The following is a 26,193-nucleotide window of genomic DNA, read 5'->3' on the forward strand; positions in this document are numbered from 1 at the left end:
ACGCCTTATCTTTCTTAATGATATTGCATTTATTTTTCATTACGTATTCTTACTATAAAGTTGTATATAATGACAACAATGATTCTACTTATTATAATTCACAGTAAACTATGTACATTATTTCATCACTACAAGATCATTTGAAACGGAGCAAGCTTCACAACAATTAGATACCACGAGAATATGTTCCAGATTAGTATTTCATATTATTGCCCAATAAATAATGCGTTGCATACCTTGGATGAGTGGGAAGACCCCGTCACTTTGATGTTTTCGTACACTGCAGAATGATTAATTTCGTGGAGTTATTGTTTTCGTTGACTTCATGGGTTTCTTTAATCCGCGAAAATTCATATCCACGAAATGACAATAATTAGTATAAAAAAATTATTGGGCTATATTTAATCTCGAAATCAAGTGTCGACAAAAATAATTATTTTCATAACAAAATACGAAAAACTATGATTTTACAATAAGTCCATGTAAAACATAACAGATCGCATTAAGCATGTTACAATAAAGCGTATTCTTTTATTCTATATGTTATCATGAATGCCATTCAGTGATGTCATGCACCAACTATATAGCTTATTTAGCACCAACAAAAGTGTGATTATAAATTGTTGCTTGTTTTGTGGTACGTTCAACATTAATTGCCTGTTTCAGCTGTCTTGTGTAGTTGCTCTCCTTTCGGGATGGCATATAGTCATAGATGTTTACAAATGTCGTTTTAAATGGTTCAATTTGAGAAAATGTATAACATTTCTTTCGGAAATGGCCCATACATAAAGGCCCTTAGTTATAGATGTTTACAAGTGTTTTTTTTTTAATTGTTACGGTTTTAGAAAAACTGTAACTTTTCTTTCCAAGGTGACCCATACTTGTTTACATTCGTCACTCACAGTTGTTATAACTTTTGTTTTTGTGTTTTCAGGATGGCTCCTAAGTATGGATGTTTACTAGTGCTTTTAACTCTTTTTGTGAGCACATGCTGGGGACAGCAGTTAATTCTACCAAAAGGTCGTTATGACGACACACTTCGGGGATTATGTAGAGAAAACGATGCGTACGCCAAGGTTCCATGGGACTGTCAGGCTTATGTTCAATGTAAATCCTCGCCAGGAAGTAGGGAAATATTTCTCCAGAGGTGTCCTGCATCACTGGAGTTTAATATGAAACACAAGACATGTGGCTGGCCTGAATCAACGTGCCCGGATCTAAAAGGTAGGCTATTCACTGGTGTCTTAAATACAGATTTACAGGAACTTATCCCAGAAACATCATATATCAAAGAACTTCACATTCGTCCACCTATGTTCCTAATCATATCTTTTTGATTTTATTAGACAATAAAATGTCATGAATGCATTAACAATGTGTGCACAAATATCCCATCTGTAAAACAGTTTCGCGTCATTGTTTAATTAGGTACGGATCTAATTCTCTCAATGAATGCATCATCATAAGCATTGAGGTTGGAGATCGACATGTCTCGTTTCTGACATCTTTTCGCTGTAAGAAACAATGGGACATTATGTAAAGATGTCATTCCTTTCTAAAATTAAATTTCCTAGGCATATCAATCTGTTCATTTTAATAACGTAATATGCTTATGAATATGGTTATTTTGAAATTCATGTTTTTCCTTTTCTTATCAAACAATCTTTGTGATATTAGATGAATTGCCGTGCTTCATTTTCTTTCCTTGTTTTTGTTTCAATTTGGATCCTGTATATTCACCATTGTGGTTTTAATGTTTAACTCAAATCTGACGGTCGCTTATCACTTTCTTAAAACCAACTATGACTGTCGTGAAGCTCTTAATGGAAATGATGATACAGACACATTTGCATAAAGACTCGATCATACCATTTTGGGAAATATATGTTTGAAGTATTTAAAAACAACTGAAAACGAAGTCAGAATATGTCAGGTACTTTATAATTAAAATCAAATTAGATGACAAATTTCCAATGGTTATTTATAGGGATATAGCAACGATGGCAATATGTAAATATAAACATATAAACCATCTTCCGAAATCATCAAATATGCATAGGTTAAAGGTGAAAGTACACTATACAACTGTGGACAATTATTTTTTTGCGTCTAAGAGAAAGACTATATGATTGAATTACATCCTTATGACACTTTGCATTCAGCATTAGCAGTGGTATGGACAATAACAATGATATGTTCAGGACAATAGTCATGATAAAAACAGCAGATTTTATAGAAAAATATAGACCGCTGTTGAAATCGTCAGTATTTCTGATAGAAACACATCAATCTTTTTCCTCGTCCATCAATGCCAGATCGATTCACGACGCGAGTAATTAACGCGCGTCACATCGACATATACTCTGTCGTTTATGGTCCAAGTTCTGGTATGTTGTTGCTTTGTGATCCACTGTTCTTAGAGCTAGTATTACATATACATAGATATAAGGAATAGGAGCATCATATATTACAATGATGTCGTTTTGTTTCACTAATAAAGCAGAAAATGTATTTTATTTTCGACACAAAATGTAGATATATCTGTATATACTAATGGAGAGATCCGAAAAATTTGCTTTTCCCGAAAATTTGCATTTCCGGAAAAGTTTAAATAAAAATACGATATGAATCATGTTGACTCATTGTATAACGTTATGTTCTCTACAAATGTATTGACACGATTTGTCAAATGTCACTTTCAGAAATATATTGATACATAATGTGGGAAACCTGTAATGTAATCACGTAATGTTTTGCATTAAAACGTTATTAAACCTATTAACACACTATATGATAAATTGACTTATTAAGTAAAATATCAGCACTTTGTAAAATAGATCTAAGAAGTGTTTCGAAATTATTCTTATAGTTTTAGCATTGTAACAACAGGAGCATGTAACAAGTAGTAAAATTAAAATTTACGAGCGACAGAGGGTCATGTAATAATGATTTTAAAACTTAAAACATTGTATCAAAATTATTTTTTTAATTCTTTTTTCTTCAACAATCGAAATTTTTGCATTTACATGTGTTCGTATGTTCATGTTCATGGTTGAAATAAACAGTGTAGAGCATATTGTGTACCAATACAATACCATCAGCATTGGCATGGTGATTCACCATTCCAATAACACTGGAGTGGTGACTCATCATACTGACAACACTGGAGTGTTGACTCACCATACCGACAACACTGGAGTGTTGACACACCATACCGACAAAACTGGAGTGTTGACTCACGTTACCTACTAGATCGGAGTGGTGAATCACCATACCGAGATGATTAGACGGTGACTCACCATACCTATAAGATTGGAGTGTTGACTCACCATACCGACAACACTGGAGTGGTTACTCACCATACCGACAACACTGGAGTGGTGACTCACCACACCGACAAGATCGGAGTGGTGGCTCACTATACCGACAACACTGGAGTGGGGACTCACCATACCTATAAGATTGGAGTGGTGACTCATCATACCGACAAGATCAGAGTGGTGACTCACCATACTGACAACACTGGAGTGGGGACTCACCAGTGTTGAATCACCAAACCGACAAGATCGGAGTGGTGACTCACCATACTGACAACACTGGAGTGGGGACTTACCATACCTATAAGAATGGAGTGGTGACTCACCATACCGACAAGATCGGAGTGGTGATTCACCATACTGACAACACTGGAGTGGGGACTCACCATACCTATAAAATTGGAGTGGTGACTCGCCATACCGACAAAACTTGAGTGGTATATCACCTTACCGATAACATTGAAATGATGACTCACATCACAGACACCATAATATTCAGAGTATGTCGTATTTCCTGCAACAAAAGCATACTTAGTACATATATCATTAAACCATAAAGACAACAAGGCTGTGATGTTTATTTTACTTGACCAATGGTAAATTATCGACAATTTTCAATACGTGTTGTTGTCAATATATACCTGATCGGTCCATTCAAATAAATAAATAAATAAATGAATAAATAAAAAATCTAGAGAACAGCAGGCCACATAAAACGTTATGATTTACCTAAAGTTGATAAAGGGTAGTAGTACTATGTATGAATGAGAGGAATTTTGAACTCGTATATTAAAACGATTCTTACAAATGCAAACAGAGGTCTGTCTTTAGAAAAAAACTTCCGAATCTCCCTTTATGCTTTACGTTGTGTTACATGTATGTAACGCCGTTAGCTGCCACATTCTACAACAGATCTAGAGATTTTATAGGAAGGGCGGACTCGACCTTCTATCATTCTCCAAGTTGTCGCTGTGACACTGTATGTAGATTGTCGCTATCCTTGGCTTATAATAATTCATTAGTGGTAGGCGAGTGTAGTCAGTCGAAAGTGTGAAAAAAACCTGTATTTTCACCAGTGAAATACAAATATCAAATTGATAAATGTGTTAATTTTCCCTGCATTGATTTTAACTAAAGCTTTTGTAAAAGTCCAGCAAATAAAACATAAATACTTGTGATGCATAATATGTAAATACCACAATATTAGCCACACTCGGGGAGGGTATTATATTTGTTACTTCCAAAAACAGTGTTAGATGTCCACTTTGTATCGGATACATTTACATACCAAAAGATGAAAGAAATGTTCTTAAAATTGCAAGCTTGACATTAGTTTAATAATTTAGTATAATTTTAATAATACATACATCCAATGTTCTAGCATTGAAGATAAATCATAAAATGTGTTGAAAAATTCGTGAAAATATTGTTTGAAATAAATGCCCGGCATATATTTCTATGTGGAAGTGTTACTATGCCCAACACGTTCTCCCACTTAGTAATTATCAATACATGGGGCAACAAATGTCTTATCAAACAGATAATTTTCCATGACTGTCACTTGCTTGTCGCTAGAAGTAAAGTACATTTGACGTTTCCAACCGAAAGTAGGTGGGGAGTAGGGGACGTGTCCGGAACGTTAATTATGCTCGTGTTCATATAGTCGTTAATTAGGCATATGTCGTTTGGTCAGTCGAACGCTTGATGTGTTTACCTTACGGACTTCTAAATTTGTCAGCTTCTCGCCTTTTGTTTACAGTCTATCACTTGCTATGGTTTAATTTCTCACTACCTCCTGCTAACTCCTTACAGCTTACGGCCCGATCTTTTTACGCTGTCTACTGCTAACTGCCCGCTATAATTAATGATTGAGTGCTGCTTCAACAGTTAATAGATATCAGACAATAAATATAAGATAGCAACAATATAGAAAGCAGTAGGAAGTTAGCAATAAGCCCTGCATAATTAAACACCACAATTAAGATATAGCAAATATTAGGCAGTAGGCGGTAGATAGCACATGTCTTATAGGGAATTCATTATTAATGCCCAAAGCAGATGTTTTGTGCATCCTTCTCCTGCGTGAAAGAAACAGCGTAATTATATGCATCTGATTCCGTAAATAAACGTTTCGAATCATGTGCCCATCAAGTGTTGGATGGTAGTATGGCAGTATGCCAAGAAATGAATTATAGTTTGAATTTCAAAAAATGTGTGCAACTATTTTGACAGATTAAAACTTGAATACTGTGTATCTGTAATAAATTTACTGAATTCATTACCGTTTCTAAATTTGGCGACTAAGGCACATGACAAATGTTTTATATACAAACTTATATTTAAACTAATGGCTAGCTATTGGTGTTAAAATGCTACAAAGATTATACAAAACACACTGAAGTGATCAGCACAATTTAATACAACTGTATAATTAGATACAATGAATTAAACTGCATTGTACAGCTGTTTCGTCCTTCTGGGACTCGTCAGTGATGCTAGGAGATTTACCCATGTGTCAACCTGGTGTAACTGAACAAATGACTCTACTGGACCTTATTGTCTCTACCAGAGCTTCGTGACTCATAATTAAATGAAGCTTATTTCATATTTTAATTTGTTATGTTGAGATTAAAGTTTAAAGTTTCATGCATGTTTATACCGAAAATTAGTAATGCTCTACATAATTTTGTACAATTTTTTGCTATTATCAGCTATTTTGTCTGCTACGCTATTATCGTCTACTCTTGTCTGCTACGTCACATGTAGTATAGATCTACGGAAAGTGCAAGCTGTACGTAAGAAATATTTTTTCAGTTATATGACAGAGATAGGAAAGTTTAATATACGGATTGCCCTTTTATAATGACATGCTGAGATTAGCCTAGATTATCGCAAACAGGTTGTGTACATTGCTGCATTTTCTGAAACACAGAAATGTGTCATATGCTTTTATTAAAGGAGCGACAAATTATTTCTCATTCAACGAGATCCAATCAAATAACGTTTACCTACGAATTAACATTTTCACGTGTTGACCTTAAATGACCCTACATTGAGACAAAAAGTGTACCTAGTTCTGTTTCTGATTTCAGAAATATACATTTATGTAACTGTGCATAGTAGTTATTTGTCCGTTATATAACAATGTCATTCAATATGAAGTTTGATAGTTTTAATCATGTCATTTTCAGTTATAGAATTAAATCTTTTATTGTCGAAGCGAACTATGGGAAAGAACTCTGACAGTTTCCGTGTTAGTGTGTCACTGAAATTGACAGATGTGCGCCACTTAGGACATAAATCATAGTTACCTGAATGGTCACTCGACCTCGGAACATAGTGGTCATTTTACACTGACCACATTTACACTGTTGTAAGACATTAATATATCAAACATAAAAGTAAATGTGGGATTCATTAAAATGTTCTTTAAAAAACTGAACATTGATAAAAACAACAGTGAGCGATTCTCCCTAGTATACATAAAAACGAGATCGACATGAGTAGTTTAAATAATGTTTTACAATAATTCAACAATATTGTTCTTTAAAAGCTTATAGCCTGTTCTTGTTCGACAAGCGTATATCATATGTACTTATGTACCATTTTCCTTGATGATGTAATCAATGTTCACCGGGGGTGGGGATGGTGGTGGTGTGTGGTAATGGTTAGGGAAGGGGGGAGTGCGATCGGGATCTGATATCTTTAAAAATGTGATTAAGATTTGAAGCGACGGTGAGGAGGCTGAGATGAAATCACTATAATCTTACAGAAAGAGATTATTGAAAACGTACTTGGTATACTTTGTAAACGAAGGTAATAGTGACACTTAATCCGTCATTTGACCTTATCAGTATAAAGCACTTATCTACACTTGTACGTCATATCAAAGTAATAACATCTTTATCGGAGGATGTGAAGGATATGGAAAGATTCAAGTCAGCAGGGCTAAGACAAGAGGTTGGGAGGTTAAACTACAAAGACAAGATTGAGAAAAACGATATTAAAATGAAAGTGAATATCCATCATACGAATAACAATAAATAAAATACACGTCTTTTGTACATTTTTTGTGAAAGTAAAAATAAAAAAATAGCATTTTCCAATGTTATATTCAACAATCAATGACTACGTTTACAACATTCGTGAACGAGGACCCTGCTACAAAACCTAACACAATTAGACCTTCTCATCGCTTTTTTTCAAATGCTGATACTTTTGCTTTGAAACAATTACAATTGCATGCATATAGTAACGTTTTTGCAAGTATGTTAAGGTAATTATCTAATAGATATTTGCAGTATCATAACATCTGACACACTTGGTGTTTATCAGCATGTAACTTGTAAAAAAAAAAATGAAATATGTTTGTATATTGATCTAGTGATCAAATTTTGTGGTTATAAAAACAATTTTGTTTGCGGTTAATTTCGTGGTTAAAAACATCCACGAAACCCTCTAGTGCTGAAATTGTTGTTTTTGTTTTTGTTTTTTTTACTGTTTATAATAATTCGCGGACAAATGATTTTGGATTAAGTACCCATGAATAACAACACCACAAAAAATAATGATTTTACACATGAATGAACACACACAGGTACTTGACATTATATCAATTATCAGATATATAGAAATTACGTAATTTATTGAACTACGGTGCTAGTACAGCTCTCTATATATTTACTTTTTTCAATTACTTTGGATTTAAAGTAAGGTTTTTAACTTCACTAACGCCTACTGGTAGGATAAACAGCTGTATAATGCAGATTACTTTGTGGTGTTGTTCTATTGCATCTGTGTCTACTGCCCAAATTTGCTGTATACAGTTAAGTTGTTGAGAAATATCGTTTTTCTTTTGATTGTATCAATTGATATCAATTAATCTAAAAATTACCAAGAATTCAGTATTTTATTCAATTTTCTTTCGAATCACGAATACATTTCAACATTTCAGATTTGGTGGATTCATTTTGTCTAGAACACCCGACAGCATTACTTCCAAACCCCGATAATTGTGCTCAGTATTATGATTGTTCGAGACCCACAAGAAAACAGTTTGCTGGGGCCACGCCCTATCTTCAGGAATGTCCTCACCCACAACTGTTTGACCTGGTGACTTTTGATTGCCTCGACTACAGAAATGTTAAGTGCTCCAACAGGAAACAACCAGTGTCACCTTGTAAGTAATTTATAGTCGGTGAGGTTTAAGACAAACGAAGGCCATTGTGAAACAAGAACGTCACATTGTCGTGTTGTAATTTACATTCAGAATAAATTACCATCGATTTCATCTCAGATTAAAACAAATCTTCTTGTGATATTTGAGGCATCTTATGATTTTGTCCGGTATCTGAACATACTTTGATAGCAGAGAATGAAAAAGGAAAATGACGTCTATGTAACGATATTGTAAACTGACCGAAATAATCAATGTAGATTTCATTGGGCTGAATAACATACTCCAGAATAAAAGTTAAAAAATATCGCAGAATGAGAAATAAGCCATTGTAAAGTATTGAGACATGCAGGGTGTGTTCCTTATAAATCTATATAAAATTTGACGTCTATGATGAGCTACATTAGACCCTAATTTTGTTTTTTCCTTCCTCTCGCCTAGGTGACTACAAGGCGTATGAATGTACAGGACCCGACTGTAAGAAGTGCACAGACCAGATTCCCGGATGCACAGGGAAGGCGGATGGACCAAACCCTCATCCAAGTCGTCTTCTTTCCAACTATTTCGTTGTATGTCAAAATGGCAAAGCTACGTCGGTAGAGACGTGTTCCAGAGGGCTTTTTGACCCCACTCAGGGCCGGTGTACAACCCAACTGGACCCCCGTAAGTACTGTGTATATAGCGTTGCTCTATAGTCAGTATATGTTTTTCCCATGTTACCAGGTACACAAGGATCAACATAAACCTATCTATGAGAATCATGTTATGCTTTCGATTGATGTAATGCTTTTTCTCTTAAAGACAATCTGTAATAAATGTATTTGTGAGATAAAGCAACTGCGACAGGGAAAATGGCGTGTCTTGGTTGTATTAAATCGATATTTGTAAACAAGCAAGATAATGATAATAAAAAAAATACAACAGAAAATAACATACCTACCCATCCGTAAACAAACAGCAGGTAAAGAATATTGGACATTAACATGGAAGCGACAATCTGATATAAGATGTGTATATGTTATGTCTCTTTGTAGTATCCGTCGATACATTCTGTAAGGAGAACCCTCGTGGAAAAATCGCAAATCCTTCCAACTGTGCCATGGTGTATGACTGCACGCGCACCAGACAGCGTAACAACTTCCTGAAATACGAAGACGAGTGTCCCTACCCGATGTATTACTCCGAACTACAATCAATGTGCATGGACTTCCGGGATGTGCAGTGCGGCTTCCGGTCTCAACCGATTAACAAATGTAAACATAATCCACCTACACACCATATGCATATATCAGGTCTTATCAGACAAAACCATTCAGAACACAAATTAAAGTTCAGAATATGATATCTTTTATACGCTTAAATATTGGAAAATTAATGCAACAACAAACACTGAGATGAGAATTTCACATGACTCTGTATGCTGGTGATGTAAAGATATTTTATTTTCTTTTTTTCTGAAGGTGACTACCAGAGATATTCGTGTTCAGGTGCTAATTGTCCTGTGTGTGATCAAGTCTACCCTAGTTGCGCCGGCTTATCTGATGGACTGCATGTATATCCTGGAAGGGAAGGCACCTCGTCTTATATCGAGTGCTTCCAGTCAAGAACAGTGGATTCGGTTTCGAAATGTCCAAATGGAGCAATATTTGATCCTAGAACGAGGTCGTGTGCAGGAAATGCACAAATCAATCCAACAAACCCTAACATCGGGGGTGGAGGCGGGTCTGGTAAGATATTTTCTCTCATGCAACAAATATTGATTGAAGCGGTGAAAACACAGCATTTGTAGATTTTAAATTTCAGTTTTTATTGTCATTATGTGGTTTCATTTAATGATTGTGATGCACATTAAACATACTGTATTCTATTATACAGGAGGTCCATTCCCTAACACTGGAAACAATGGCGGAAGTCCCCAGATGGGAGGCGACTGCGTAAGCAACCCCCGGGCCCTTATACCGGACAACACAAACTGCGCACGTTACATTGACTGTAGTAAGGTGGACCCGACCCGGGGGCTGGCTAGTATGATTGAGGAGTGTCCCTACCCTCAGCTATTTGATTCTAGAACCAGTGAATGTCATAATTTCATTGATGTCAGCTGTGGAGGTCGTTATGAACCAAAATCGCCATGTAAGATTCCTTATTTAGATCACTGATAGAATAAAAACTGAATCTGGACTATAATGATAATAGATGAAATAAAGATGAAATTGCCATTGTCGTATAAAATTATGTCTGAAATATTTTTTCTGCAAATTTAGTAAATAGGTAACATTCTTTCTTTTAATGAAAGGACCCAGTAAGTTGCAAGAACTTATGTCCAATTCTTTTGATGTATTGCCAATAAAATATGTTAAAATAGAATCCTTTTTAATTTCTTTGAAATTTGCTCTTTTTCTTGCCCGTATATGTATTATATATACATTGTAAAGTGTTTTACTTATCATTTATTATTAGTTTAAGTGATGCAGAATTGATGTCCTGTATTTTTGTCATGATATATCAATTTGGGATAATTCAGCGGAATTTATCTATATATTTGAAGTCTTACAGTCGTGAAAACATTTTGAAATTATTATAGATATACAATGTTGTTTCAGGTGAGTATGAAAACACCAAAAACCTATGTAACGGACCTATGTGTCAGCTAGAGTGCAGTAAAAGATCCCCTAGCTGTGTTGGAAGACCGGACGGAAACAATACGTTCCCGGACAGAGAACTGACCTCCTTCTACATCTCGTGTATGTTGGAACGGACGCTCTCTGTCGGTATTTGTCGTTATGGAGTATATGATCCAACTCTTCGTCGATGTACAACACAGCTTCACCCAGGTATGTGTTCCAAAATCGCATGCTTTTGTACGAAAGTATATGTCTTAACACTAGGTGATTTTATTTTCGTCTGCTTTCATTATACATTTAAGCATTAGGCGCATATTTGTAAACTATGCAATGATAGAAAAAAAACAGTCGTTAAACATTCTTTGTTAAGGACGGCATCTAAGTAAAATTATGTTTTACTTAATCATTGCTTTCATTGCCTCTCGTGTTTTCACACTTTTAAATAACCAGAATATCTTATGAAATAACATGAAATATTTCACATTTTCTCTGTACGAAAATTCTCCAAGCATTTTTACAGAAAAAGATACTGCTACCTTTTACAAAGTCGTTATGTACAGAAGAGAAAATAATTAGTAAATTTTCTTTATGGTGAGTTTACAGATATATCAATGAATACTATTACAGACCAGATAACTTTCTAGAGTTAACTATCACAAAGTTCAATAAGGAAAATCTCATCTAAAAGTGATCAGAATTTTCCCATATCTACGGAAATACAATCCGGAGAATACTGGTGCGATTTTTATTTTACTTTATTTTGGTGATGAAATATTGCTGTACTTTTCCTTTTCATCATAGCGTCTGTCCAAGCCTTCTGCCAAAAGAAGCCCACCGCTGTGTTTCCGCACGTGGCCGATTGCGGGCGGTACTACGACTGTAATGACACCTTGGATGATCCCTTGTTCGGCCCGTACCTTAGAGAATGTCGCTATCCCGAGCTCTTCAACATAGTCCAACTGCGATGCGTGCCACCAAAAGAGGCTAATTGTCGTTGGAGACGCGAGCCCAAGAACCCATGTAAGTCTGGTATAATATGCCAGTTCAGCTGATGTGTGCGTTTATCGTTGTAACGTACAACTCGTGCGAAGTATATCGAAACATATCGCATTGTCGAAAGTTAAATAATATTTCTAGAAAGATAAGTTTCTTTTTCAATGATAATGATATACGCTAAGGTGTACACAAACTTTATGCACACTTTTTTTTTGTGTATTTTCAAAATGTTGAAACAAACAAAACGAACAAACTGATTATTTTTTTATTTTAATATCACGAATCCAATATTTACATATTTATCTATCTTTTTATTTTGTGTTTGTGTGTGTGGGGGTGTGTCATACATTCAAAGGAGGATTTTCTGAACGGTCAAGAAAATGACTTCTTTAAAAGTGGCAATAAGGCCCTTAAACATTGCTGGCAAAACTGTCTAAATACTGAAGGGGATTATGTTGAGAAGTAATGTAATGTATCTGCCAATAGTCAAACCCTACAATATGAGACTCGCAACTTATCAATCAGCCCTCGTAGCATGATTTAGAATGATCCGTTGCGCGTAAATTGCTGACTTATGTTTATTGGAGAATAGTTCAAAATTTTGAAATTATGTTTCATTTTAATGAAAGTTTCATTGTCAGAAGTACGATTCATTCTGTGACATGTACATGCAGAGAGATCAACGTTTCTGTCCATCATTAATGAGTATGATAAAGTACGAGAGTATTCACAAGCTTACTCTTCACAGGCGACTACTTATATAACCAACATTGTCCGGACCCCTCGTGTGAGCCTTGCGAGGTACGCTTCCCCGGATGTGTCGGACGGTCAGACGGACGACATCCTGTCAGTAATACCGAAGATAAATATTTTGTATGCAGTGGCGGCATGTTTGTCAGTATGGAAAAATGTACAGGGGCTTTAGGGTCGTACGACCCAGTCGCGAGGCAATGTGTCGCCCCCTATAATTGCGCCGGATATCAGAATGGTAACCACGCCATTGCCGGAACGGATACAGATTATTTCACTTGTGTAGATGGCTTTTACGTCAGCAAAGGCTCGTGCGCACCAGATACCTTCGACTCAGTGGACCGTGTCTGCGTTCAATCACCATGCGCAGCTTTACTGGACGGAAATTACATTATACCAGGACAGAAAACTGATTTCTTCATTTGCCAGAATGGTAAATATGTGGATAAAATGTCCTGCGCGCCATTCACATTTGACGAGACGACCAAAGAGTGTCTGACACATCCTGATTGCGCAGGGTTGGATGGAAACTTCCCTATGCTAGATTCTCCCAGTGAGTATTTCACCTGTCGAAGTGGCCGGTACATAGAGTCTGCCTCTTGTTCACCAGAAACCTTTAACATAGACACAGGTCGATGTAATCTTCCTAGTTGTACTGGACGTCCAAACGGCAACAATGCTCTTGTTGGTGCAGCTTCAGAGTTTATCGTCTGCAGAAACTCTTACTATCTACGGACGGGGTCCTGCGCGCCCTCCACCTTCGATCCTGAGTCCCGACAATGTAAAGTTCTCGATTGCAGTCAGTTAGCTGATGGTACGTACCCGATATCGGGAACAGACAACTCTTTCTCTGGATCAGACTCGGACTGGATCCGATGTGAAGGGGGCTTTAGAGTTTCAAGCGGGACATGTGATCCGTTGTCCTACAATCCCATCACCTCGAATTGTCAGGCATCGCCATCTTGTTCATCACAGCCAAATGGGAACAACCCCATGATTGATAACGACTTCGTATATTTCAACTGTGAAAACGGCATTTTACTTTTTATCCAATCATGTGCTCCATTTCCTTTTGATCCCGTCACGCGCCAATGTAGCTTCCCAGCTTGCGCGGGTGATGGTAACTTTGCCATCCCTTACAACAACCGACTATACATCACCTGTAGGAACGGCGAAATCGCCTTTGAGGGAGACTGCGGCCCGTCATTGTTTGATCCAGTGACTGGGTTGTGTCGAGCTCTTCCAGAATGTTTTGGACTTATTGAAGGAAACAACGCCTTGCCTGGCACTGAAGATATGTACTTCGAGTGTCAGAGAGGCAAATTCGTCAAGATGTATTCGTGTACTCCGCAGATCTACAACCCTCTGACAGGACGCTGTATCCCACCTATCAATCCTTGTAAGATACTCTTTAGTAGATTGCGGAATCCTGCAAACAGTATACACCGCCTGAGCTAGCTTCATAGAAATGCACTGCGCATGCTCAACTGCCATTACTTTGCTTAAATGCAAGTGTAAAATTTGTCATTAAATTACTGTATATTATGTGCACCGCCAAACATCACTTAACACTAAAAAGTAGACATCAACTTAATTCTTAACTGTAGATACTTAGAATTAATTGCAGAAATTAGGTTCGGGCCTAATGTATCATGCAGGACGTAGTATTAGGTGCCATGTTAGTATAGATTTGATAGTGGAATCTGAATAAAACATTTAAGAAATACGGACATCAAACTGAACCAAACTTTATCTCTACATTAAAAAACACATCTTTTGTGTGAGAAAATATAAACATATTAAAGAGTATATTTGAAAGGACGAAAAATGTAGCTAACACGCCTAATTCAGTAAGTTTCCATGGGAAATAAAAAATGTTTTAAAAAAGTGGGCGACATGGCCGAATAAGGTGGTATTGATTGCGATTACAGCATACTCACCTATGTATGTTGGTATATATTTCAGAACATCATTATCTACCTTGTATATTTAAGCTATATTCTCACCTTTATACATATTCTAAATATATAGTCCTATTATGAGTTGTAGTTAGCCACATCAGACCTGATATTATTACAATGTTATATGTTGTGTAATAAAGGTCATGAACTTTTCCTTACTTTGATGTACAATTTGCTGTAGGCCAAACAAAGTTGTGCCTCCGCTTTCTGTCACATTGTTCAGGTAGAAATATTCTCCGTTACTTCGCAACGGATTCGATGAATGCGATTCTGTTATAGAGTATCAGCTCTCGTCTGTGTTCAATCAATTTCGGTACATGTATTTTTAAGTACATTTTTCTGTCAATATTGTTAAAAAAAAAAGTCAGTTATCTTCATTTCCAAATTTTCTGATTCCACCCTCCCTTTCCGTGGTTTTACATTAAAAACAGTATAACATAACGTGATTTTAATTATGAAATTACTTGCTCTAAATGTCGTGTTTAACTACCAGACAGTTCAGTCTATACAGAAAGAACAGTAACTGACAGCGTCAACACATACGGTTTGGTCTATTGCATAAGTATGTACACGACACTTATTCCGTCTTATAATATCAGCTTGTTTTAGTTTCTAAATAGTAACGTAGAATTTGGTTAACATTTTCACAGTGAAACATTTCTTTGAATGAATTTGATTTCTCAGTCATGTGATCGATCTCTGTTGAGTAGAAGCTTCTCTGTATGCAAAAGGTTTATTGATTTTGTATGTAATAAATCGAAGTTTTTCTTTTCTGACAATTTTCGGGGCGTCGCCTCCAACTTCATGCTTTGGAAATTTATGCACACGAATCATATATGCTTTCAGCGCACGGCAAATCTGCAGTTTGCTTTCTTCTTGATAAAGCAAATTTACTGTCTTTGAAAAACATTATGAATTGATATATATTAACATATTCTAAGGATTCATATGACAGTTAAATTGTTTAACAATTCCGACACAGTACAAAACGCTCCCTATACTTTTTAGAATCAGTAGGCAATTTCACTGTAAATAGTTTCATCACATGCCGAATTTATATCAACTGAAAATTTCGAGCTAATAAACACGCTTTTCTAATGCTTTTGCAAATCGTATGCACGCTTTAGCACAGCTATCGTACACATTTAGTGACGTATATTTTCATATTCACACTGCTTTATTATTTTTATAGCCTTGCTTATAACAGTAAATATTCAGATATAGTAATATGTTTAGTAAAATCCACAGAAATGTTCTATTTCATTGAATTTAAAGAGTTTCATTTACTCGAATTTGGGTTAACTTTCAACTTTCTATAAAGTACTTTGAACTATTGTATCATTACACAGATATGACGTAATCACTTTTCTAAATCACGTGATATGTTGCTGATATTACAGCTGATCCGGCCGCGTTTTGTCAGCGTGACCCCACAGCCATCTTCCCCCATCCCGATAGCTGTGCCCGTTATATAAGCTGTGCCAATGAGAAAACACAACTCGGTAACTATCAAGAGGAATGTCCCTACCCAACACTGCTCGATAGCAACGATGGTGTCTGTAAACCGTATAGAGAAGTGCAGTGTGGGAGCCGAATGGAACCTAAATCACCTTGTAAGTACATCTATCAATAGATACATAAGAGAGACATACTAATTAAAAGGGAGATACAAAATTTAAAGAGGGATGCAAAATTAAAAGAGAGATACAAAATTAAAAGAGAGATACAGAATTAAAAGAGATACAAAATTAAAAGGGAGATACGAAAATTAAAAGAGAGATACAAAATTGAAAGGGAGATACAAAATTAAAAGGGATACAAAATTAAAAGGCATAAAAAGTGACTTAAATGGGTTTTTCTTTTCTGAATAAAGATAAGAAAATTTTATCAAAAGAAGAAAATACAATAAGACAAGAATGTTCTCTGAGTAAACCACTTTTACTGAAGAGCATTGTGTGTTGTATTTTTATACATTGTACGGTTATTTTGATTTAAACAATACAGGTGATTACGAGAAGACGAAGCAGTGCACGTCCCCTGACGGAATCTGTACACCGTGCGAACAGGAACACCCGAGCTGTGTTGGAAAGAGGGACGGGCCACATGCCATTACAAATCGACCGGAATGGTTTGTTCATTGTGCAGACGAGAGAACCTATGCCGTAAAGAAGTGCCCGGATACAGCTCCATATTTCGACCCAATTATTGGCTCTTGTTCCGTAAGCTTGGACCCATGTAAGTAGTTTTTAACAAAATTTGCAAAATTCTTTCTTTTCTCCTCAAAACAACTAATCTGCTGAATAGCTTATTTGCCATTTCTTACTTGCACATACAAATCAGTTTAAATACATCTTTCCTTGTGATCGTTTTCCCCACCCTTTCTGATGTTACACATTCATTTTTGTCTTTGCTGGCTTGCTGTTCCTGAAACTCTTCCTTTCCCTGCTGTACCTGCTACATGTACTCCCTCACTTTGTTTGGCCTTTCTGTTCCTTCTCCTTTCTACTGATATTACTCTAAGTTTTCATGTCCACTCCGCTTTCTCCTACTTTTGCCTTACTGCCTTCACCTTCACCTATTCATGCCTTCCTGCCTTCTCCACCTTTTTGACTCTTTCCTTCCTGACTTTTCCACCGCCTCGTACTCTTCTCTTCCTTTCGTCTACTTTTTCTTTCTTCTTCTTCTTCTGGTATTTTGATGTCGTTTTTGTTATCGAATTAGCATATGATATTTTGTTATGATATGAAATACCATTATAGCTATCGAATGAGAGTGCTTGATGAAACGTTAACGTGATATTTGCTTGTCATTGTAGTGAACCCCGGTCCGTACTGTAAAGCTAACCCCACCGTCGTGGCGTTACACCCTGACAACTGTGCACAGTACATAGACTGTAGACAGCTGCATACAGACTTCGGAAACTATAAACAAGAATGTGTCTACCCAGATCTTTTTGATGAACAGACGAGTAGTTGCAGACCGTACATCCATGTCGACTGTGGCGCGCGGCCTATACCGAAAGGACCATGTACGTATGCCTGATATTTGAAAAATCTATATCAAATCCTATGCTTTTTGTAACTGAATAACTTACTTGCTGCTTCAAATAGTTATATATTACAGATATTAATAATGACAAGACTAAGATAATACCAGGTATTGTTTTCTCTTTATATGAATAGATGAATACTCATGATTAGTTGTGTCTCTCTGAGGACCACGTCGCTCTTTTAGGAACATATTTCTTGCTATTTGTGAAATTCAAAGCTCACATCAAAATCATTATTACAAATTCAAAAAGGTGAATTAATTGACATGTTTTGTTTAATTGTTTCTGTAAACAGGCGAGTATGAAGCTAACATGCGTTGCCTAAGTAACCGTTGTACTGTTTGCGAGGAAACTTTCCCGTCTTGTGTGGGACTTCCGAACGGCAATAATGCCTTCCCGGGACATCGAAATAAGTTTATAGAGTGTATGGATGACCGCACCATTCGTCAAGACACGTGCACAAATGGCTACTATGACCCGGCTTCTCGGATCTGTACTCTAAAGTTTGACCCAGGTATGGTAATGTTCTCTGTAATTACTCAAACGAACATACTGTTGTTCAAAGCTAAACGGCGTGAAAATGGTATATGACTGCCTTACTCCAAATGGGCCTTTTATTTTCTAAATTAATATTAATTTAAGTACATTAATATATCGGAGATGATAAATTCACAGTAATTTTGTATTAAGCAAGTAAACATTGAAAGAGCAAATATATTTACCTGTGACATTAATATAAGCTCTGTATTTGTTTTTGTTAGCCGATCCGGAGCCTTACTGCGCCATCAAACCCAATGCTCTGGTAGCCAGTGAAATGCTTTGTTCACAGTATTATGACTGCAGTAAGCCAGACAGTGCCTATGGCCGGAACCTTCATGAATGTCAATACCCTTTGCTCTTTTCAAGGACAACATTGTCGTGTCAGGACTTTAGTACGGTCGACTGCGACACCCGATTTGAGCCTATTCAACCATGTGAGTTTAGAACACAAGTCTTACGTGTGTTTTACAACAGTTTTGACACTAATGTTAAAATGATTTAAGCTGGGTGTTTTGTTTTGGAGTATATAAACTTTTGAACAATTAAATCTAAATATTCTCCAAATATGATTGCGTGATAAGGTTATCGGTCTTTTTTAAAAAAAGGTTTACATAAATATCTTTCATAAAACTCTAGTGTATGAAATTCGCTGATGAGTGGATGCTATTAAACTTTACAGTATTTAGGCTCTTGAATACCAGTTGTTTATACACGACTTAAGGTTCCAACATTTATGTAATATCAATATTCAGTAATGAACAGTATTAAAAGTCCAAACTTATCGTTGCGTGCAACAAAAATAACGTGAAAATGATATAAATTTCTATTGTCTAGACACCTGAATATGCTGTTAGAAGGGTTAACGGCATTGTCGAATGGTGATTGTGTTTTTAGAAAATTTCAGTTATGATGTGATTGTGTATTTTTATTAGCATTAAATTTTACTTCACCATTCCATATTATAGGTGAATATCTGCAAAACAAATGTGTGCCCACCCCTGGATCTGCCGCGTGTACACCGTGCGCAGAACGCCTTCCTCCGTGTATCGGTCGCCCTGACGGAAACAACACTTTCCCCGGTCGCGAGAACACGCCCTTTTTCATCACTTGTTTCAAACAACGAACAATATTTGTGAGGACGTGTGAGCGAGGATATTTCGACCCAGTCCTGAAAATATGCCAGTTCGAAATTGACATCGGTATGAGTGTAAACAGCATACAGTTTAATGTAAAACTAAGGCTAACTATCCGTTTGACGATTCAGTACATATTTGCAAATAGGTTAAAATAGTTAATATGTAAAACAGGTATGTGTGATTTAATGTTACAAAATATGTCTTCAAAGTACTATTGCTACCGGCACGGTTGTAACGACACAATAACTACAAAAATATCTTTATAAATCTAACAAATAAATAACACAAATAAAATGTATTGCATGGATCAAATGCAATTCTGAAATGTTGTTTGTAAAACTAACTGTCCTGAGATCGATATTTAAAAACTTCTCTGTATTCTTTACTCAGTTTTTGTCTTCTGATTATCATGCAATAGATATACCTGTGTAGTGATTATTAAGTGGTTGCTGGCTTCAAATTCTGATTAAATCGTTGATGAAATAATTATGAAATTCTGTAACGGTTATGGAAGACAAAATTAAAAAAAAATTAGTATGTATTGATATATTTAGAGTAGGTCACCATAAATAAGCTTATATTAAATCTGCAAAGCCTGTTCTTAGCCCTCATTCATTGTTTTCATTTTAATTTTATTTTTTTCAACAGCAAATCCAAGGCCATTCTGCGCATTCAACCCGACCGTCCGAGTTCCTCATCCCGGAAGTTGCGCAAAGTATTTTGACTGTAGCGCGGAAGTGAGTGTGTACGGCGAGTTCGTAGACGAATGTCAGTATCCTCTACTCTTCAACAGACAGTCTCAAACATGTGACGAGTTCGATAAGGTCGACTGTGGCAATGTCCCTGTACCGCAAGCTCCATGTAAGTCACAACTAAACGTAGGATATGTCCTTGTGATGATGTAATACAGCGTTATCGGAGAGAAGATAAAAAAAATCCCCACTCAAATAGATATAGTATGATAATTGATGTTTGGTCTATCGCTAATTTTTATCGAAGGGCTACATTTATGTTCAAGTGTCACTGATTTCAACATAAGTTTATTGGCAAGTAAATGTTGCAGATTCTCAGTGCGTTATAGAATATGCTGCAACTCCACCAGGTGAAAATTAAACTTACAATGGCTTATTTCTATTGGTATGAAATGTTACATCTATGTCACCTTTTCATTCATTTTAATTGTGGCACGATTGAGAGTATACATACTCATTGATGTTCTTAAAAATTATCAGATTTTTGAAAATTGTTAAAATTATTGAATTATGGGCTAGTACACATTCCCATCTAGATATTGGCATTTCCTTTCGATTACTTTAGAGTTTCCTTTAATCGCACCCTTGACTCCAAAATTTAGACCCTTAGCGTCATTGACGAACCATAGAATGACGCAACAGGTGTATGATTCAGATCAATTAATGGTTTTCTCTACTTATGTATCTTTAGTACAACGTAAGGCTCTTACGGTGTTGCGTGGTAAACGCTTTCATATTCAAATCCCATTTGAAATAATCTTAGATCATTGTGAAAGCGAAATTAAACAATTTTATTAAATTTAAAGCGTGATATACACACCTTCGTATCATCGTACATATTAAACCACGATGTTTACTATTCATATTAATTATTTACAAAATACATTTTACGTAGGTGAGTACGACCAGAACACCTGCGCAATCACACAGGAGATGAGTTGTCAACCTTGTAATGAGCGTCTTCCCAGCTGTATCGGGAAAGAGGCCGGAAATCACACATTCCCAGGGCGTGAGCTTTCCACATACTACGTCGTCTGTTTCCGAAATAGAACTGTCGCCGTACGGTCATGCGCAGAAGGATTTTTTGATCCTGCTTCTGGCCTGTGCACAACAGTTCTCACAGCAGGTATGTTTATAAATTACATTAAATCTAACAAAAGTGTTTTTCTGATACTTGATTTAAATGATTTTGTGACTTCTTCGTAATGTTTATGCTCAACTTAAGATGATATGCACAAAGCCAAGTGTGTTGCCATGGTATCAATTATTGGAAGAAAAGAATCGTGATCTAGATTTTTTCGGAATTGTTTCAACATCAGCGGTCTATGCGAACCAAGCATGTCCTATTTATTCCACACTTAATTTCAACCTATATATATATCGCTGAATTTCAGTAAGCTCCATTCACGGCATCGTTTCGACAGATAAAACACAAATCATTCTGTACTCCCGGGCTAACCTTATCAGTTCCTTTACAGCTGCTATTCGTGGTTTCTGTGTCGCCAATCCTGGAGTGATTAAGGCCAACCCACTGAACTGTGCCCAGTACTTCGACTGTGGAAATGCCAGTATCCGTGCTCAGACCTTCCTCAGAGAATGTCCGTACCCTATGCAGTTCAACGCCGATTCTCTTGCCTGTCAGAACTTTACAAGTGTCAATTGTGACACGCGTAAAGACATAAAACTACCCTGTAAGTGCACTTGCCATTCTTAACACAAGGTGACACTTTAAACTTTGAATAATGCTTTAAAAGTGCCGTTCCTGTAATACAATACAAGCTGTGATCAATTGCTTCAAATATAAAATGGTACTCGTACTCGATTTCTTGGTCTAGAAACCTTACAAGGGAATTTACAAACACACAAGCATATATCGCCTTTCAATACAAATGAGACTACGATACAGTAGAGCCAAAATTAATTCAGCTATATCAAACAGCTGTTCCATCACTTTATAGCTTGTCATTAATGTTAAGGTCCCAAAGAGATGAAACTAATGAGGTGATCACGGAAAATCATAATTGGCCGAGTACGATCAAAATTTAGATGAGGAAGAAAATATGTCGTTGTTTCGATGTAATTCCTAGGAAAAATTTGTAACGGGGAAGCACATGCAAAGAACACATTCAAACTGTATTATCAAATTTCTGAAATGAACAACTTTATGACTTTATTTACAGGCGACTACTTACAGAATCGATGTAATCCAGCAGATCCGAATTGTCAGCCATGTGAACAACGTATCCCCAGCTGTGCGGGTTTGCCGGACGGAAACAATCCGTTCCCTGATCGACCAATGACTAACTACTTTATTGTTTGTTTGAATGAACGGACAGTGTCCATAGAGAAATGCGGAAGACTTTATGACCCTGGTTCTCGCGCTTGTGTTAATGACGTCACAGAACGTGAGTACACTGGTTTTTAGCATGATTTGTTTAGAAAGGACATTTGTGTTATATGGAACAGGTCTTCAGGAAACAGCTTTGTGTAGATTTATTTTTCGTTTTTATTTTATCTTAGTTAATTGGTTAAAGATTCGTTTTTTTGTGTTTAGTTATAATGGGTAATAAAAATGAACAAAATGTTTATTTTGCTATATTATAAAATATAAGTTGGTTATTTTTCATTTCTCTCACTTTTTCATTATTTCAGCACCGAGAACCTGAAAATGTTTGGCATGTTAACCAACTAGCAATTTATAATTTACTAGAACCGCTTCTTTACCTAATAATAACAAACTCCTATTTCATAACATACATTTGTTGACTTGAGTTTTTGGTCAACATGTGTCATGTTGCACATGGCGGTTGATAGGCACTATTGCTTAATGGCGGACATTGTCGAACACTAATGAACTTAGGCATAGGCAGTCGACATTGATATGTTGACGGGTCACTCAATGACCTGTAGCTATTGTTCTGGGGCAAACATATGGAATATCAGGCTTAATTCACTATAGAAAAGTATAGGGAATAGATAGTAAAGGTATGTGTCATAATGACATCTTTTGTATGTATTACACATGTGTAAACGTAAAAGATCACTTAACGAAATATTTAAATGTATATTGCATCCATCCAATCTTTAATTGACAGCAATGGTGAAGACCTATTGTGACGCGAACAAGGGTTCCATCAAGGCTCATCCTTACCAGTGTGCACAATACTATGACTGTCGAAGGGCAATCGGTGGTTCCTTCCTCCGGGAGTGTAAATACCCACAACTGTTTGATGATTTGACTGATACCTGTCGAAACTTCTCAGAAGTCGACTGTACAAACAAATTCGTACCTCAAGCTCCATGTAAGTGTGTAAATTAACAATGACTGCAGTGATAAAACAGTTGACGACTGGCGAGGATAGTGTATATTAAGGTATAAGGTCCCAGTCAGTCAGTGGAATGTTATTGTCCACTTGCTCCAATTTAAGACTGCATCTAACATAGGGGTAATATTGAAAATATTGAATTCTCGTGTGCGATAATATGGTACATGTGTTAGATGGTCGATAGTGTCCAAAGTATTCATATAATTGTCTCTTATTTGAGAATACGTAACTGGTATTGATAAAACTTTATGTGACGGTCGTCGTTAACAGTAGTTAACGTTACTATGACTACATGATGGTCGTCGTTAATGGTAGTTAACGTTACTATCACTACATGATGGTCGTCGTTAATGGTAGTTAACGTTACTATGACTACATGATGGTCGTCGTTAATGGTAGTTAACGTTACTATGACTACATGATGGTCGTCGTTAATGGCAGTTAACGTTACTATGACTACTAGTATATGACTGCCGTCGTTAATGGTAGTTAACGTTACTATCACTACATGACGGGCGTCGTTAATGGCAGTTAACGTTACTATGACTATATGACTGGCGTCGTTAATGGTAGTTAACTTTACTGTGACTACATGATGAGCATTGTGAATGGTAGTTTGCAATGTACTTTACTCTGACCATTTATTTGAGTACAACTGTACATTTAACTAGTACAACACTGTCAACATAGCTTAACGCCAATTCTGAATGTTTCCACATTAGGTGACTACCTCCAAAATCATTGTCCACCCAACTATCCCGGATGTCAACCGTGTGAGGAACGCCTCCCAAGTTGCGTTTCGCTTCCAGACGGTAACAATCCATTCCCCGGACGTCTGTCATCCGAATTCTACATCCAGTGTTTCCAGAACCGTACAGTTTCCGTAGAAGCCTGTCAAGTATCCCAGTACGATCATACAATTAGGAGCTGTTCTCCGCAGATAAATCCAAGTGAGTTGGTGACATCTCGTTTCTGTATCGTGGAATCGCGAATTATTCTATATAGAGCGCCTTTCAATTTTCGTTAGATAGGATATCATTAAATCTAGACCTTTACCAGTATTTATTGAAGTGATGAAATTACTTTTACCGTTTTAGAATGTCTTTTTTAAAATTATGTGATATTCTTTGCTTTTGAAAACACATTTATCCCCAGATGTCTTTTGTAAAGCGAATTATTTCTAATTGATTGTAAATCATCTATCCGTGTCAATATGTCAGTTATCTATGTAAAATGCAGAGCAATATGTAAAACACTAATGATACATACAGTATCTCTCTTACCAAGAAGGTTTCTGTAAAACACAATTGTTACACTCCGTGTTTCTCTAATCGAGAAGGTTTCTGTAAAACACTATTGCTATTAAATAATCCAGTCAGAAAAGGCCCCATTCAGTTCTATTCACTAATATTCACCAATAACGATGGCATTTTGTTATTTTGTCACTAGATCTGCTGTCTAGTCACTGTAAGGAGAGACCATTTGACCTCATTCCTGACCCCACCAATTGTGCCAGGTACTTCAACTGTAGCAACCCGGCCGTTTCTCAGGGTATGAGCCAGCCATATATGTCGGAGTGCAAATATCCAAAGTTGTTCGTTTCCTCCAGTATGGGTTGTCAAATATTTACGACGGTGTCCTGCGTGGACCGATACGAACCTAGGGCTCCCTGTAAGTACAAAGTCTCTGATCTTAGATATAAATGTTTTCATTTCAATTGTGCAAACAACACTAATATGGTATCATGAATCGTTTTAATCAGGTATATATCATAATGTATCTGCTGTCATTCACATGAAAATAATTTTAAGAAATCTTAATGTGCTTTATCAAATATGCATCTTGCAAAATTGGTCGTTTTATGATATATTTTGGCATACACTGGGCAAACATTTGAGTTGTTTGAAGGTTTATAAAGATCCTGTAATCATAAATCACATAAAATGATTTAGTAGGTACATATGTATTTTATCATTTCAATTTCTTATGTATTGATAGGTGAGTATGTCCAGAATCAGTGTTTCGGTACCGAATGTGAACCCTGCGAATCAAAGTTCCCGAACTGCATCGGTAAGGACGACGGAAGTAATGAGTTCCCTGGGAAGGAATTAAGTCGACTCTACACCGTCTGCTACTCTAACCGCACAGTCGCAATTGTGTCATGCGCAGTGGGTATCTACAATCATAGGGAGAAGGCATGTGTACAGGATGCAGTGACGACACCAGCAACTGTACCTTGAGAGAGCGTGCTAGAATATAAACTTTCACAATGATAGAAACAACACTGTCTTAGTATAATAAATTGATTATCATTGTATACGAGTATGGCGTTCAGGAAGGATAATAATTCAACCTCAGCTAATAGGTTAAACATTTTAGTATAAAGACCCTCAAAATTCCGCTCTAGATTATAATAACACTCAGAAATTTGGGATGTTTAGGATCACGATTGATAAAAGACATAGAGAAATAATTCATGCATTCTCTAGTTAGACAACGTTTCGTTTGAATTACAAATTAACGTTGTTTTATGTGTTTGTTCAATATATTTTATCATATTTAAGTA

The 26,193-nt window shown here is 36.5% G+C and overlaps 1 protein-coding gene across 1 annotated transcript; it reads left to right on the forward strand.

The window, feature by feature from the left end:
- Positions 1-935: 935 nt before the first annotated feature.
- LOC132545834 (uncharacterized) lies at positions 936-25,867 on the forward strand. The gene is made up of 23 exons (XM_060209502.1): positions 936-1,224; positions 8,272-8,496; positions 8,935-9,156; positions 9,528-9,746; positions 9,954-10,220; positions 10,369-10,626; positions 11,097-11,327; positions 11,919-12,137; positions 12,862-14,262; positions 16,225-16,437; positions 16,829-17,059; positions 17,640-17,852; positions 18,169-18,387; positions 18,635-18,847; positions 19,379-19,612; positions 20,198-20,410; positions 21,197-21,427; positions 21,780-21,992; positions 22,482-22,706; positions 23,397-23,603; positions 24,350-24,577; positions 25,077-25,298; positions 25,626-25,867. The coding sequence occupies exons 1-23, from the start codon at positions 936-938 to the stop codon at positions 25,865-25,867; spliced, it is 6,435 nt and encodes a 2,144-aa protein (XP_060065485.1).
- The last annotated feature ends 326 nt before the right edge of the window (positions 25,868-26,193 follow it).

Source organism: Ylistrum balloti, unplaced genomic scaffold (genome assembly GCF_031769215.1).
Source record: "Ylistrum balloti isolate Yb309-2 unplaced genomic scaffold, AGI_CSIRO_Ybal_v1 Utg369858, whole genome shotgun sequence".
Lineage (NCBI taxonomy): Eukaryota > Metazoa > Mollusca > Bivalvia > Pectinida > Pectinidae > Ylistrum > Ylistrum balloti.

Excerpts from the sequence above, each read along its gene's own strand:
- LOC132545834 (XM_060209502.1), top strand. The coding sequence starts at position 936 with ATGGCTCCTAAGTATGGATGTTTACTAGTGCTTTTAACTCTTTTTGTG. Across the intron at positions 9,747-9,953 it reads GTCTCAACCGATTAACAAAT|GTGACTACCAGAGATATTCG; the intron begins GTAAACATAATC and ends TTTTTTCTGAAG. Across the intron at positions 17,853-18,168 it reads GCCTATACCGAAAGGACCAT|GCGAGTATGAAGCTAACATG; the intron begins GTACGTATGCCT and ends TTCTGTAAACAG.